Here is a 17,409-nt window from a genome sequence, read left to right as displayed (position 1 = left end):
AAGGTCTGTCTGACAGACCAAAACAAACAAAGCGTGCATTAACAGATCGATTAAAATTAGTAGCGAGTAGCGAGCTGAATGTAGATAAAAGTAGCGGAGTAAAAGTAGCGTTTCTTCTCTATAAATATACTCAAGTAAAAGTAAAAGTATGTTTCATTAAAACTACTCTTAGAAGTACAATTTATCCCAAAAGTTACTCAAGTAGATGTAACGGAGTAAATGTAGCGCGTTACTACCCACCTCTGGACATAAGGACCTATTGAATTTGTAAGGTTTTATTATTATTATACCGGCCGCCTCTTTGAGCACTAATTTGACCCACTTAACATGCTTCAAAACTCACCATATTTGACCCACACATCAGGACCTGCGAAAATGGTCTTTTAATGGAAAAAAACGAACCTCAAAATTGCGCTCTAGCGCCCCCTAGGAAAAAAAAAAACTAGACTGCCTGTAACTCCCACTAGGAAGGTCGGAAAGACATGAAACAAAATTCTCTATGTAGGTCTGACTTAGACCTCAGATTTCATAATTGTACATCCTTGGGCAGAAATCAACAGGAAGTTGGCAATTTCCCCTTCAAGACAAAAAAGTACTAAAAACAGTCACTTTTGCCTCTTTGAGCTGTAATTTGACCCCCTTAACATGCTTCAAAACTCACCGAACTGAACACACACATCAGGACTGGCAAAAATAGCGATCTAATAAAAAAACCAAACCCCAAATCTCAAAATTGCGCTCTAGCGCAATTTTTGAATAAAACGCTGAAAAAACTGCTCCTCGGAAGAAAAAAAAGACAAAACTGCCTGTAACTCCCACTGGGAAGGTCGGAGAGACATGAAACAAAAACCTCTATGTAGGTCTCACTTAGACCTACATTTCATAGATTGACAACCCCCAGCAAAAATCAACAGGAAGTTTGCTATTCCCCCTTCAAAACAAGTTTTTTGTAAAAACCGGTCACCTTCCTTCAAAAACTATCTCCTCTGAGCGGGTTTGTCGTTTCGCCTTCAAACTAACACAGGAGAGATTGAACCCTTGTGTATAAAAGTACGGAACAGCGTTTTTCTAACTGCTCCGGTTTTGATTTTATGACCCTTCAAAGAACCGCTGTGCTGATGCTGCTGCGCTGCTGTTTTTTTAAGATGGCTGCTTAAAAGCAGGAAGCACCAGCGTGCCTACACAATGCAGACAAGGTAGGTACACTAGACAAAAGTATTGGGACACTTATGACTACCACCGGACAAAAGTATTGGGACACTTAAGACTACCACCGGACAAAAGTATTGGGACACTTAGGACTACCACTGGAAAAAAGTATTGGGACACCTACACTGGACAAATGTATTGGGAAACTGAGGACTACAACTTGACAAAAGTATTGGGACACGTACTACTAAAACTGGACAAAAGTATTGGGACACTTAGGACTAGCACCTGCCAAATACGCGGGCCCGACCAACGCTGCTTGCAGCTTTCATTATGCCTAATTTTGTTATGATGCCCCGCTGGATGCATTAAACAATGTAACAAGGTTTTCCAAAATAAATCAACTCAAGTTATGGAAAAAAATGCCAACATGGCACTGCCATGTTTATTATTGAAGTCACAAAGTGCATTGTTTTTTTTTAACATGCCTCAAAACAGCAGCAGCTTGGAATTTGGGACATGTTCTCCCTGAGAGAGCATGAGGAGGTTGAGGTGGGCGGGGTTGGGGGGTTTAGGGGGTAGCAGGGGGCGTATATTGTAGTGTCCCGGAAGAGTTAGTGCTGCAAGGGCTTCTGGGTATTTGTTCTGTTTTGTTTATGTTGTGTTACGGTGCGGATGTTCTCCCGAAATGTGTTTGTCATTCTTGTTTGGTGTGGGTTCACAGTGTGGCGCATATACAGGTAAAAGCCAGTAAATTAGAATATTTTGAAAAACTTGATTTATTTCAGTAATTGCATTCAAAAGGTGTAACTTGTACATTATATTTATTCATTGCACACAGACTGATGCATTCAAATGTTTATTTCATTTAATTTTGATGATTTGAAGTGGCAACAAAAGAAAATCCAAAATTCCGTGTGTCACAAAATTAGAATATTACTTAAGGCTAATACAAAAAAGGGATTTTTAGAAATGTTGGCCAACTGAAAAGTATGAAAATGAAAAATATGAGCATGTACAATACTCAATACTTGGTTGGAGCTCCTTTTGCCTCAATTACTGCGTTAATGCGGCGTGGCATGGAGTCGATGAATTTCTGGCACTGCTCAGGTGTTATGAGAGCCCAGGTTGCTCTGATAGTGGCCTTCAACTCTTCTGCGTTTTTGGGTCTGGCATTCTGCATCTTCCTTTTCACAATACCCCACAGATTTTCTATGGGGCTAAGGTCAGGGGAGTTGGCGGGCCAATTTAGAACAGAAATACCATGGTCCGTAAACCAGGCACGGGTAGATTTTGCGCTGTGTGCAGGCGCCAAGTCCTCTTGGAACTTGAAATCTCCATCTCCATAGAGCAGGTCAGCAGCAGGAAGCATGAAGTGCTCTAAAACGTTGACCCTGGATCTCAGGAAACAGAGTGGACCGACACCAGCAGATGACATGGCACCCCAAACCATCACTGATGGTGGAAACTTTACACTAGACTTCAGGCAACGTGGATCCTGTGCCTCTCCTGTCTTCCTCCAGACTCTGGGACCTCGATTTCCAAAGGAAATGCAAAATTTGCTTTCGTCAGAAAACATGACTTTGGACCACTCAGCAGCAGTCCAGCTCTTTTTTTCCTTAGCCCAGGTGAGACGCTTTTCGCGCTGTTTCTTGGTCAACAGTGGCTTGACACGAGGTATGCGGCAGTTGAAACCCATGTCTTTCAAGCGTCTCTTGGTGGTGGATCTTGAAGCACTGACTCCAGCAGCTGTCCACTCCTTCTGAATCTCCCCCACATTTTTGAATGTTTTTTTTTTCACAATCTTGACCAGGGCGCGGTGATCCCTATCGCTTGTACACTTTTTCTGACCACAGTTTTTCCTTCCCTTTGCCTCTCCATTAATGTGTTTGGACACAGAGCTCTGAGAACAGCCAGCCTCTTCAGCAATAACCTTTTGTGTCTTTCCCTCCTTGTGCAATGTGTCGATGGTTGCCTTTTGGACAGCTGTCAAATCTGAAGTCTTCCCCATGTTTGTGTAGGCTTCAGAACTGGACTGAGAGACCATTTAAAGCCCTTTGCAGGTGTTTTGAGTTAATCAGCTGATTAGTTTGTGGCACCAGGTGTCTTCAAAATTTAACCCTTACACAATATTCTAATTTTGTGACACACGGAATTTTGGATTTTCATTTGTTGCCACTTCAAATCATCAAAATTAAATGAAATAAACATTTGAATGCATCAGTCTGTGTGCAATGAATAAATATAATGTACAAGTTACACCTTTTGAATGCAATTACTGAAATAAATCAAGTTTTTCAAAATATTCTAATTTACTGGCTTTTACCTGTATACGCATTTATACGGCCACCCTCAGTGTGACCTGTATGGCTGTTGACCAAGTATGCCTTGCATTCACTTGTGTGTGTGAAAAGCCGTAGATATTATGTGACTGGGCCGGCACGCAAAGGCAGTGCCTTTAAGGTTTATTGGCGCTCTGTACTTCTCCCTACGTCCGTGTACACAGCGGCCTTTTAAAAAGTCATACATTTTACTTTTTGAAACCGATAATTTCCGATATCACATTTTAAAGCATTTATCGGCCGATAATATCGGCAGTCCGATATTATCGGACATCTCTAGTTGAAACCGATTCCGGTATAATAGTTGTAAAGAAATGTTTCATTGTACTGATTCTTTCCAGATGAGCGAGACGCCGTGCAGAAGAAGACTTTCACCAAGTGGGTCAACTCGCACTTGGCCAGAGTTTCCTGCCGCATATCAGACCTGTACAACGACCTGCGCGATGGCTACATGCTCACGCGGCTGCTGGAGGTCCTCAGCGGGGAGCGGCTGGTGAGACGCGATGCCCGCGGAGTGACCTCTTCTCAGGTTTTCCCCCCAAATGACCTTCGATGTTATTGCGCCCTCGTAGCCGAGGCCCACGCGAGGCCGCATGCGCATACACTGCCTGGAGAACGTGGACAAAGCCTTGCAGTTCCTCAAGGAGCAGAGGGTTCACCTGGAGAACGTGGGCTCTCATGACATCGTGGACGGGAACCACCGCCTCACGCTGGGCCTCATCTGGACCATCATCCTCCGCTTTCAGGTACACACACCTCTTACAACGTCCACGTCTCATGTCAGGGTTTCCCACAGGACTCTATTGTGTTTGTGGCAGGGCGGGGTTGTGTGTGTTTGTAATTTGCTTATTTGAATGATATTTTTGTATTTTTTTTTAATGTTGGTTTATTAATTGTGTGTGTGTGTGTGTGTGTGTGATAAATGTGTGTAATTGAATTATATTTATTCAATCAAAATAAATATATACATATGTGGGTGGGTGTAATTTACATGATAGAATAGTATTTTTATATATAATTAATTAACATTTTATATAATAGTACAGTGTTTCCCACACATTCATTTATTTGTGGCTGCCCGCCACGAAAGAATTACGTCCGCCACAAATGGATTTTTCGGCTTTTGACTCGCTCGACCGCTCATAAAAGCAATGGGACTCTGTCTGTGAATGTACCTTGTAGTTACAACTCCGGTGCAGTAGGTGGCGGTAGCCTACTAACTCCGCCAATAGCACTTAATTCACCTGGTGGGCCAGAAGAAGAAGAAGAAGAAGAAGAAGAAGAAGACGGTGGAGTAAAAGAACGGACCGACCGGATCAAAATACGAGGGTAATATAGGTTGTAGGTAGATAAGTTATAGCTGCATCGCTCGCGGCTCGTCATATATTTAACGTTAATCTGCGATTTCACCGAGCGTTTCACTGACGGTGAGGAGCCTGACGCTGCTTCATTAACACCGCCGCTGTTGTCACGTCACGTGTTACAATACCGACGAGCTAACGTGTCCAGGTTATAACCCTGTTGTCAATAAACACACGTGGAGACGGTGCTTCAGATACTGCATTAATAATTAAGCTAAATTGTCCACTGTCCACTGCAGCATGTGAATGCAATGAAAAGAATAAAATCTGAGCCAACCAGCTGTTAAAATGTTGTCCAGGTTAATGTTTTGGCCATTAAAGGCCCTTCATTTCAAGATTTCAACTGTGATCGAGCTTTAAACAGGTGGCTGACCTGTTCAGATGGGTGTAACTCAGGGGTGCTCACACTTTTTCTCCAGGCGAGCTACTATTCAATTGATCAAGTCGTGGGGATCTACCTCATTCATATATATAATTTATATTTACTTATTTATGAAATATATGTTTTTGTTAACAAGTTAAAGGTGTTTAATGATAATGCAAGCATGTTTAACACATATAGTTAATAGTGTTAATAAATTAAAGGTGTTTAATGATAATACAAGTATGTTTAATACATATAGTTAATATTGTTAACAAGTTAAAGGTGTTTAAAGATAATACAAGCATGTTTAACACATATTGTTAATAAATTAAAGGTGTTTAATGACAATACAAGCATGTTTAACACATATAGTTAATATTGTTAACAAGTTAAAGGTGTTTAATGATAATGCAAGCATGTTTAACACATATAGTTAATATTGTTAATAAGTTAAAGGTGTTTAATGACAATACAAGCATGTTTAACACATATAGTTAATATTGTTAACAAGTTAAAGGTGTTTAAAAATAATACAAGCATGTTTAACACATATAGATTCCTTTCTTTCATGAAGACAAGAATATAAGTTGGTGTATTACCTGATTCTGATGACTTGCATTGATAGGAATCAGACAGTGGTGCTGATAATGTCCGCATTTTCGAATGGAGGAGAAAAAAAGTCCTCCTTTCTGTCCAATACCACATGAAAGTGGTTGGTTTTTGGCATCTTATTTGTCCAGCTTCTGTACTCCTTTGTATACACTTTACAAGAAATACATTGTCGGCAAACTCCGTAGCTTGCTAGCTTGTGCACGCCAGCTTTCTGAGACTCTTATTTTGTTAGCGCAACTGTGCAGTCGGTCTTTGGAGTTTTGACGACAGGTACGGCGCCAGAGTCTGTTGAAATAAAGTGTTTCTCGCCTTCCTGTCGGTAATTTTAATGAGCTAAATATGTACATAAAGTGTTGTACTTATATTCCAACTCCGCGTTCTTCTTGGTCATCGCCGCTGCCGCCGTCACCCCCCGCACCTCGACCACACCACCACAAATAGATGCCTGTCCTGTGGGAAACACTGTAGTATGTGTGGTGCAATATGTGTAATTTGCATAATTGAATATTTAATGTTTGGATTTATTTTTGCTTACCATTATTTTAGTGTGTTTTCGTGGGTAATGTGTGTAATTTGCATGATTGAATAATATTTGTATGTATATATTATTTTAATATAAAGTGTAATTTGAATGATTGAATATTTTTTTATATGCATTTTATTAATATTTTATATAAAAGTGTGTGTATATGTGTGTGTGTGGTGTAATGTGAGTAGTTTGCTAATTTAAATATTTGTAAAATTTTTGGAATTCATTTTTTATTTTTGTTTACTATTATTTTATTGCGTTTGTATGGGTAATGTAGGTCATTTGCATCATTGAATAATATTTATTTATTCAATAAAAAAAAAGGTTTATTATCGTTGTAGTGTTTGCGTGCGAGTGCCTGTGTGTTTGTATGTGTGTGTGTGTGTGTGTGTGTGTGTGTGTGTGTGTGTGTGTGTGTGTGTATGTGTGTGTGTGTAATTTGCACAGTTGAATATTATTTATGTATATATTGTATTAATATTTTGTATAAAAGTGTGTATAATGTATATATGTATATATATATATATGTATATGTGTGTATATAAATTAGGGGTGTGGGAAAAAATCGTTTTGAATTTGAATCGCGATTCTCACGTTGTGCGATTCAGAAAGCGATTCTCATTTAAAAAAAATGTTTTTATTTTATTTATTCGGGCTGTTATAAAATTAGCTACGGGCCGCACTTTGGACACCCCTGTGCTAGCACCTATCCGCCTTAATAACACACATATTCTGTACCGTAGCTTCCTGTCAGCGCTAAACAAACTTACCCAACCAAACTAGCTTCATAGCTTTATTTATTGATAGCTTTATCGCTAACCCCCGAACCCCCCCTCGTCCACCTCATGTCATCCTCCTTGTTTCCGCCTTTCCTGAAAGTGAGAGTTTGTCCAGTCAGCATGGAGGCTCAAACACTGCAGTGACTGCACACGCTGAAGAGGAGGAGGAGGGCGGGGCGAGTAACTGGAAGATGGAAAGTAACCCTAATGTATTTATAGAAGCATACAGTAAGTAAGAGCAGACATGTCAAGGTGACATGAAGGAGTCGATTTGAGGAAAATAACACACACAGATATTCACAGCAGTGGGTAGATTTGCCAAAAAGTATAGTCAAGGGAACATGCTTTATCAGTATCATGCTTCAAACCCTGCTTAGATAAAACTGTGCCCTACAAAACGTGCTCATGTTAGCCATTAATCCTGACTTCCTCATTTTGATTTCACAAAATTGGCACCAACTCACTAGGAGCGTAGCACCATCACACTAAGCATTGGTTGCAGGAACATACTATCTTTGTTAGACAGGATCATAGATTGTATTGGACAATACAGGTAAAAGCCAGTAAATTAGAATATTTTGAAAAACTTGATTTATTTCAGTAATTGCATTCAAAAGGTGTAACTTGTACATTATATTTATTCATTGCACACAGACTGATGCATTCAAATGTTTATTTCATTTAATTTTGATGATTTGAAGTGGCAACAAATGAAAATCCAAAATTCCGTGTGTCACAAAATTAGAATATTACTTAAGGCTAATACAAAAAAGGGATTTTTAGAAATGTTGGCCAACTGAAAAGTATGAAAATGAAAAATATGAGCATGTACAATACTCAATACTTGGTTGGAGCTCCTTTTGCCTCAATTACTGCGTTAATGCGGCGTGGCATGGAGTCGATGAGTTTCTGGCACTGCTCAGGTGTTATGAGAGCCCAGGTTGCTCTGATAGTGGCCTTCAACTCTTCTGTGTTTTTGGGTCTGGCATTCTGCATCTTCCTTTTCACAATACCCCACAGATTTTCTATGGGGCTAAGGTCAGGGGAGTTGGCGGGCCAATTTAGAACAGAAATACCATGGTCCGTAAACCAGGCACGGGTAGATTTTGCGCTGTGTGCAGGCGCCAAGTCCTATTGGAACTTGAAATCTCCATCTCCATAGAGCAGGTCAGCAGCAGGAAGCATGAAGTGCTCTAAAACTTGCTGGTAGACGGCTGCGTTGACCCTGGATCTCAGGAAACAGAGTGGACCGACACCAGCAGATGACATGGCACCCCAAACCATCACCCAACCATGCAAATTTTGCATTTCCTTTGGAAATCGAGGTCCCAGAGTCTGGAGGAAGACAGGAGAGGCACAGGATCCACGTTGCCTGAAGTCTAGTGTAAAGTTTCCACCATCAGTGATGGTTTGGGGTGCCATGTCATCTGCTGGTGTCGGTCCACTCTGTTTCCTGAGATCCAGGGTCAACGCAGCCGTCTACCAGCAAGTTTTAGAGCACTTCATGCTTCCTGCTGCTGACCTGCTCTATGGAGATGGAGATTTCAAGTTCCAGGTAGAAAATGGATGGATGTTTTATTCATTTTTGTTTTGCAGGTTAAAGTGTTTTGTGTATTGTGCTCCTGAGTTAATGTTGCTGATCAATTTGACTGTACTGTTATTATTTTTGATTGGATTTTTCAGTATCAAATGGTTCAAGTCGGTCAAAAAAGTTTTATAGCCTAAATGAGAATATATCGATTTTTTTTACTTCAGGCAAATTGATGCACTTAAATCTTTTCTGTTACAGACTAAAAACAATGTTAATAACGTTATTCTTTGTTGTAAGTTGATCTATAGTTCTTCTTTTGTTTGTTTCAAATAAGGATACAATGTTATGCAGAGGTGTACTTATAATAGTTTTTTAGACAAACGATACTATTATACTTACGACAAAATGTTTTCTTCTTCCTGGGGTGGGGGTGGGGTGGGGGGGAGTGTAACCACTGCCTCAGAGTACTTGAGAAAGAGAAAGTTTCCATCCTTACCCTTTCCCAGCTTTGTAACTGAGCTACTGTGTGGAACAATTTCCCTTGTGGATCAATAAAGTTTGTCTAAGTCTAAGTACTCGGTGAGTAAAAGTAAAAAAATGTTTCCCGAGTAAAAATAAAAACTATGACCAGTGCTTCTCAATTCTTCATTGTTAGTTAGAAAAAAACATTTCCCGGCCCTCCCCCGCGACTATCATTTGTCTATAAAATTGTTATAAGTACAATAACATTGTATCTTTATTGACATTAAAGAACAGAAAAAATATATAAATCAACCTACATCAAAGAATAACTTTATTAAGGTTGTTTTTAGTCTGGAACAACATTTTTAAAGTGCATCCATTTGCCAGAATTTCAATTGAAAAAATTTAATAAATAAAAAATGATATAACTAATAAATCCTCAGCCTTCCCGGTAAGGTCTATTCAGGTGTACTGGAGAGGAGGCTACGCCGGATAGTCGAACCTCGGATTCAGGAGGAACAGTGTGGTTTTCGTCCTGGTCGTGGAACTGTGGACCAGCTCTATACTCTGGGCAGGGTCCTTGAGGGTGCATGGGAGTTTGCTCAACCAGTCTACATGTGTTTTGTGGACTTGGAGAAGGCATTGGACCGTGTACCCCGGGAAGTCCTGTGGGGAGTGCTCAGAGAGTATGGGGTATCGGACTGTCTTATTGTGGCGGTTCGCTCCCTGTATGATCAGTGTCAGAGCTTGGTCCGCATTGCCGGCAGTAAGTCGGACACGTTTCCAGTGAGGGTTGGACTCCGCCAAGGCTGCCCTTTGTCACCCATTCTGTTCATAACTTTTATGGACAGAATTTCTAGGCGCAGTCAAGGCGTTGAGGGGATCTGGTTTGGTGGCTGCAGGATTAGGTCTCTGCTTTTTAAACATGATGTGGTCCTGATGGCTTCATCTGGCCAGGATCTTCAGCTCTCACTGGATCGGTTCGCAGCCGAGTGTGAAGCCACTGGGATGGGAATCAGCACCTCCAAGTCCGAGTCCATGGTTCTCGCCCGGAAAAGGGTGGAGTGCCATCTCCGGGTTGGGGAGGAGATCTTGCCCCAAGTGGAGGAGTTCAAGTACCTCGGAGTCTTGTTCACGAGTGAGGGAAGAGTGGATCGTGAGATGGACAGGCGGATCGGTGCGGCGTCTTCAGTAATGCGGACGCTGTATCGATCCGTTGTGGTGAAGAAGGAGCTGAGCCGGAAGGCAAAGCTCTCAATTTACCGGTCGATCTACGTTCCCATCCTCACCTATGGTCATGAGCTTTGGGTTATGACCGAAAGGACAGGATCACAGGTACAAGCGGCCGAAATGAGTTTCCTCCGCCGGGTGGCGGGGCTCTCCCTTAGAGATAGGGTGAGAAGCTCTGTCATCCGGGGGGAGCTCAAAGTAAAGCCGCTGCTCCTCCACATCGAGAGGAGCCAGATGAGGTGGTTCGGGCATCTGGTCAGGATGCCACCCGAACGCCTCCCTCGGGAGGTGTTTCGGGCACGTCCGACCGGTAGGAGGCCACGGGGAAGACCCAGGACACGTTGGGAAGACTATGTCTCCCGGCTGGCCTGGGAACGCCTCGGGATCCCCCGGGAGGAGCTGGACGAAGTGGCTGGGGAGAGGGAAGTCTGGGCTTCCCTGCTTAGGCTGCTGCCCCCGCGACCCGACCTCGGATAAGCGGAAGAAGATGGATGGATGGATGGATAAATAATAAATACAAAAATGAATAAAATAAACTCAGTAAATAATAGGGCTGTGAATCTTTGGGGACCACACGATTCGATCCGATTCTTGTGGGTAAGGATTCGATTCAGAATCGGTTCTAGATTCAAAAAGAATCTCGATTCAAAATGAATACTTTTTAATAACATTGGGTACCAGTTCTATGATGAATAACATTCCTCCGTAAAATAAATAAACAGCTGTGACAAATTTCTATATTACTTAAAAGAAAACTGGTTTTGTTGAATGCAATTCTAGTCAAATACAAATAAGGCAACAAGAGAAGTATCCAACATTTCTCTTTTCTAAAGTCAATCTGTACAGAAGATATGATCAAATAAATGATTTGTCTGAGTGGCTGGACAGGACAGATTAACATAATACTAGGGATGTCCCGATCCGATATTTGGATCGGATCGGCTGCCGATATTTGGCAAAAATTGCGTATCGGCAAGGCATGGGAAAATGCAGATCCAGATCCAGTTTAAAAGAAAACTCCGGTCCGTGTTTTCCAACGCACCTATTTAAATAATACATTCCACTTTTCTGCTGCTCCCTAATTTCCGTTCCGCATTTTCCAGCACACCTTCAACACATCCACAATTCTCACGCAGTTGCTTTTAGCTGCTGGCATTACACGACAGGCTCTTCTCACTCTTTCCTGTGTCTCCCTCTCACAGACAGCAAGTGCACCTTCTTACACACGTCACATACTGTCACGTCATACGTCACATACTGTCACGTCATACGTCACATACGTATACGTCCTCTCCCAGCAGAGAGCGAGGTAGCGGCATGGCTACCGTTAGCTGTGATGCTAGTGCAGCCGCTAAGGTGCGCGCCTACTCAAGCGTCCTCTGCGCACGGCAAATCTATGCCACGCACAAAATCAAATAAAAAAATAAGCGCATAACAATTTTCGACACACGGACACGACAGAGACAACAGTTTTCGTCATCATTGTTCAAATATTGTGACGTCTGTCGAGACGCTTATCTCTATTCGGTGCCACACGTCCACACCATCAAAATGCTGAGGCAAAAATTTCCACATCAACACCGTATGAAAAAATTAGTGATTTTTTTAGTTGTGATTTCCTTCTCTGCATGAAAGTTTAAAAGTAGCATATATTAATGCAGTATGAAGAAGAATGTTTTAATGTAGACATGCAAGCCTTGAAAGAACGTTTTGAAAATCAAGACTACATTTCCTGCAAATGGGTGCATTTCTACCCTATATTTTAACTTTAGATTTATTCTCATATCAAACTCTTTTGGCTGTCTTTTTGACACTTACATCCACACCCTGGATTATAAATAATGTAAATAATTCAATGTGATTATCTTGTGTGATGACTGTATTATGATGATAGTATATATCTGATAGTATATATCTGTATCATGAATCAATTTAAGTTGAAAAACTTATTGGGGTGTTACCATTTAGTGGTCAATTGTACGGAATATGTACTTCACTGTGCAACCTACTAATAAAAGTCTCAATCAATCAATCAAAACACATAGAATCATCATACTGCTGTGATTATATGCATCAAGTGTTCATTCAAGGCTAAGGCAAAATATCGAGATATATATCGTGTATCGCAATATGGCCTTAAAATATCCCAATATTAAAAAAAGGCCATATCGCCCAGCCCTAGTTCAATGATGCCATTTCTGTTTGTCATGTATAATTTTGTCTATTTTGTGTTTATCCTTGAATAAACAGGTCAGTTTCTTGTTACCAACCATTGTGTATTATTCAAACTCCCCTAATTCAGCTGGCTAGTTGTTATCAAGAGTACTAAAACCCTTTTCAACATGATTCTGACAACTAAGTAGGCTAAATAACTTTAAACTTTAATACATGCTCGGATAGGCCAGTATCGGTCAGTATCGGTCAGTATCGGTATCAGATTGGAAATGCAAAAACAATATCGGTATCGGATCGGAATGTGCAAAAACCTGGATCGGGACATCCCTACATAATACATTTAAAAAAATGTTTAATACATTTTTGATTTTTTTAAATCGATCAATTCTTTATTTAAACTTCGATTTTTTTTGTATTTGTTTTTTTGTTTCCTTTTCTCTATTTGACATGTACAAAGTGAATGCTTCCGGTTCAATGTGTCATCATCACACAGATAACCACGCATTTTTTGCATTTTGGATGAACATATATTTGATTTTTGTGATTATCTGGAAAAATAAAAATCCATAAAAGGAAAACAGCACAAAATCCAATTTTATGGCAAGATTTGAATGAAAATCAATCCTTTTTTGTTTGTTTTAAAATCTGCCATATATAATATAAATCGGAAAACGGCCCTGATTTAGTTTTTTGATTTGCGTTTCAGAATTGGAAACAGAATGAATGGAAGGTACCTGAAATGATGACCAAATAAAAAAATAAAAATAATAATAGTTACAAATAAGAGTCGTGATTCATTCAAAACTAAATGTTTTTACACCGCTAGTAAATAATAATACATTCAAATTGCTTAGCAACATTAACTCAGCAGCACAATATATAAAACCAGTGACGTGCGGTGATGTTGATGGCTGGTGAGGCACTGACTTCATCACAGTCAGATTTACAAACATATGAACCCTAAAGAGTATCTTATTCACCATTTGATTGGCAGCAGTTAACGGGTTATGTTTAAAAGCTCATACCAGCATTCTTCCCTGCTTGGCACTCAGCATCAAGGCTTGGAATTGGGGGTTAAATCACCAAAAATTATTCCCGGGCGCGGCGCCGCTGCTGCCCACTGCTCTCCTCACCTCCCAGGGGGTAATCAAGGGGATGGGTCAAATGCAGAGGACAAATTTCACCACACCTAGTGTGTGTGTGTGACAATCATTGGTACTTTAACTTAACTTTAACTTTACACATACAAACTGTAGCACACAAAAAAGCACATTTAATAAAAAAAACAACGTTTTACCTTTACTTATAAATAAAGTCCATTCGCAGCTGTTGTGCTGGATTAATGAACCCCCTGACCGGTGTGTTATATCAACTAAAGCCCTCACTTCAACTTTCCACGTGCAAGATTGAATCTATTTAAAAAAGTGTAACCGAGGGTTTATAAATGTGGCCTATACTGTATGAAACTACAAAATAACAAACACGGAGGCTCCAGTTTACACGAGGACCACTTTATTTACCTTCTTTCAAAAACCTCCACTCCACTACAACATGTCATCACTTCCGCTCTTGGCGCCTTCAAAATAAGAGCTCAAGGCATATACTGTATAACAGCGCATAACAGGAACTTAACATCACAAATAGGAAAGGCCATAAAAATAGGTTACAAAAGTTATTTAATAAGAAGCCAAAAAGTGCAAAAACAATAATGTTCGTGTTGGAGGAGTTGTGAATTAGACACACCTGCAGTCTGCAGGTGTACCTAATGTTGTGGCCCTGCAGTCATTCACAACTCCTCCAACACCAACATTATTGTTTTTGCACTTTTTGGCTTCTTATGAAATAACTTTTTTAAATAGATTCAATCTTGCACGTGGAAAGTTTAAGTGTGGGCTTTAGTTGATACAACAATTCTACGGCGGGGGTGCAGGAGGCGGGGCTACTGGAGCCTCAGCCAGTGCGGCTTTTGCAGCCGTTTTATGATCGCTCAGCACAAGAAATACGTTACACACATACAGTTGTTGACAAAATACACTGTACATTATATACCTCAGCTAACTAAACTATGGAAATGTATAATATAATTCATATAGCAATACAGTCTCACTGCACAGCAGGCCAGCAGTTAGCCGAGTCCGTCCATGTTGAGGCACTGAGTGACGTGCCTCAACTGGCTGCCGTTCACCGCACCGTCTCTTCTCAGTATTTGAACGGCAAATGTGAAAATTCAGCGATTTTTAATAAAAATAATCTAAAACTGGTGAAGTTAAATGGAAAATAACTTTATAGTATAATCACTGCATACATATAACAATTTTAAGGCTGAAACGACGCGTCGACGTAGTCGACGTCATCGGTTACGTAAATACGTCGACGCCGTTTTTGTGCCTCGGCGCGTCGTATATTTACGTCACACTACTGTCATGGCGGAGCGCAAAGCAGAGGATGCGAGCGAGGGGAAAAAACACGCCAAAAGTCGTCAAAAGTGTGGGAGTATTTCAATAAACGGCCTAATAATGTTGTATGCACACTGTGTCGAGCGGAAATGGCCTATCATAGCAGCACAACGGCTATGAAGGAACATTTGAAAAGAAAACCGACAGCGTTCTTGCCATCACCATCAACTAGTCAATCGTCCGCGTGCGTATACGTTGTCATCATTACACAAAAACATGAATGTGTCATTTGTATCTGCATTGTAAATTCATAAACTAAAGCACCGTTTCGCTCTGAGAGGCGCGTTTGGCGTGCCTGTTCAGTGTTTACAAAGACTCGCTCCTCTTTAACGCTGTGGAGAGGCGGGGCCGGCGAGCGAGCGGCGAGGCGGGGCGCGCCGGGAGCGACGCCGCAATCGTGCCCAGGTGCGCGATCCGCGCACCTGGGCACGATCATCCAATCTCCTCTCGCTGAAGAAAAGGGGAGCAGCAGAGAGAGAGGGAAGAGAGACTGGAAGGAGCCAGAGTGAAGCTGACGTGGAGCGAGAGAGGAGGAGAGACAGAGACAGGGGACGACGAGCGAGCGAGGAAGAGGAGCCGAAAAGCGAGGAAAGAAAGAGAAAAGAGTTGGAAGAGAAAAGACTGTGTAAAATTAAAAGATTGTAAACCTGGCAAAGCCGTCTGGCGTTCAGTCTGTCGGTCCTGAAAGAACCCCACGGCACAAGACGTGTCACAAACGCTAACGTTAATTAGTTGTGCAAATACCTTTTACAACATTAACAGTTACATATACTATGTACAAACCAACAATTAACTTTCACTTTAATCATACTATCATTGTTGTGTTATTAAGCAAAATAAGCAATACTTTTACTTTTGTTGAAATGTTTACACTGTACACTTTTTTTGTATTGGATGTTTAGCTTTATTTTTGCACATTTTAGCAAATAAGCAATACTTTTACTTTTGTTGAAATGTTTACACTGTTACAGAATATTTCCGTTTTGTACTTTTTTGTATTGGATGTTTATCTTTATTTTTGCACATTTTAAAGCAAAATAAGCAATACTTTTAATTTTGAAATGCTTATACTATTGCAGAATATTAAGATTTGCACTGGATGTTTACTTTTATATTTGCACATTAAAAAGCAAATAAGCTACTTTTAATTTTGTTAAATGTTAAAAGTTTTAAATGATTACATTGTTACAGAATATTTTGTCATGTTGTTGTCAATGTTGACTGAATGGCCATACTTTTTTTTTTGTAAATAAAAGCCATGCCTTTTGAAAAAATTGGCCTACATTTATTTTTTCCTCTTCATTTTAAATAAAAAAAATAATCGGCAAAAGGAAAAATAATCTATAGATTAATCGAAAAAAATAATCTATAGATTAACCGATTAATCGAAAAAAATAATCTATAGATTAATCGATAGAAAAATAATCGTTAGCTGCAGCCCTAAACAATTTAATAATTTTTTTTTCTTTTTACATTTTTTTTCTTTCCATGATGGCAGGTGAGGCCCCGCCTCACCTGCCATCTAGTGACTGCACGTCACTGTATAAAACACTTTAACCTACAAAACAAAATGAATGAAACACCATTTTTTTATGAATCAAAATGAGGACGTTAAGATTAATGTCTACAAGGAGCAGGTTTTGGAGTGAATAGCTTTTCGAAGCGGGGTTTTGAAGCATGATACTGCATGATACTGATAAAGCATGTCCCCCTCTCACTATTTGAGATAGACCTACTTACTTACTTAAGTAAATGTAACGTAGCAAATGTAGCATGTTACTACCCACCTCTTTGTGTTTGTTACTCACAATTAGGGCTGCAGCTAACGATTATTTTTCTATCGATTAATCTATAGATTATTTTTTTCGATTAATCGGTTAATCTATAGATTATTTTTTCGATTAATCTATAGATTATTTTTCCTTTTACCGATTTTTTTTTTAATTTAAAATGAAGAGGGAAAAAAAATGTAGGCCAGTTTTTTCAAAAGTCATGGCTTTTATTTACAAAAAAAAAAGTATGGCCACTCAGTCAACATTGACAACAACATGACAAAATATTCTGTAACAATGTAAACATTTAAAACTTTTAACATTTAGCAAAATTAAAAGTAGCTTATTTGCTTTTTAATGTGCAAATATAAAAGTAAACATCCAGTGCATATCTTAATATTCTGGAATAGTATAAGCATTTCAAAAGTAAAAGTATTGCTTATTTTGCTTTAAAATGTGCAAAAATAAAGATAAACATCCAATACAAAAAAGTGCAAAACGGAAATATTCTGTAACAAGTGTAAACATTTCAACAAAAGTAAAAGTATTGCTTATTTGCTAAAATGTGCAAAAATAAAGCTAAACATCCAATACAAAAAAGTGTACAGTGTAAACATTTCAACAAAAGTAAAAGTATTGCTTATTTT

At 39.9% G+C, this 17,409-nt stretch overlaps 1 protein-coding gene across 2 annotated transcripts in view; it reads left to right on the top strand.

Moving 5' to 3' along the window:
* Positions 1–17,409, top strand: part of sptbn4b (spectrin, beta, non-erythrocytic 4b) — a 190,293-nt gene that overhangs the window by 13,683 nt on the left and 159,201 nt on the right. For both annotated transcript variants that reach the window (XM_072914973.1, XM_061972189.1), the window contains exons 3-4: positions 3,833–3,984; positions 4,064–4,237. In XM_072914973.1, the coding sequence (XP_072771074.1) occupies positions 3,833–3,984; positions 4,064–4,237 (326 nt within the window). The remainder of the gene's footprint in view (positions 1–3,832; positions 3,985–4,063; positions 4,238–17,409) is intronic.

This window comes from Nerophis lumbriciformis, linkage group LG17 (genome assembly GCF_033978685.3).
Source record: "Nerophis lumbriciformis linkage group LG17, RoL_Nlum_v2.1, whole genome shotgun sequence".
Taxonomy (NCBI): Eukaryota; Metazoa; Chordata; class Actinopteri; order Syngnathiformes; family Syngnathidae; genus Nerophis; species Nerophis lumbriciformis.
Note: the sequence above shows the minus strand (reverse complement) of the source record. Positions and strands in the feature narration are given on the sequence as shown.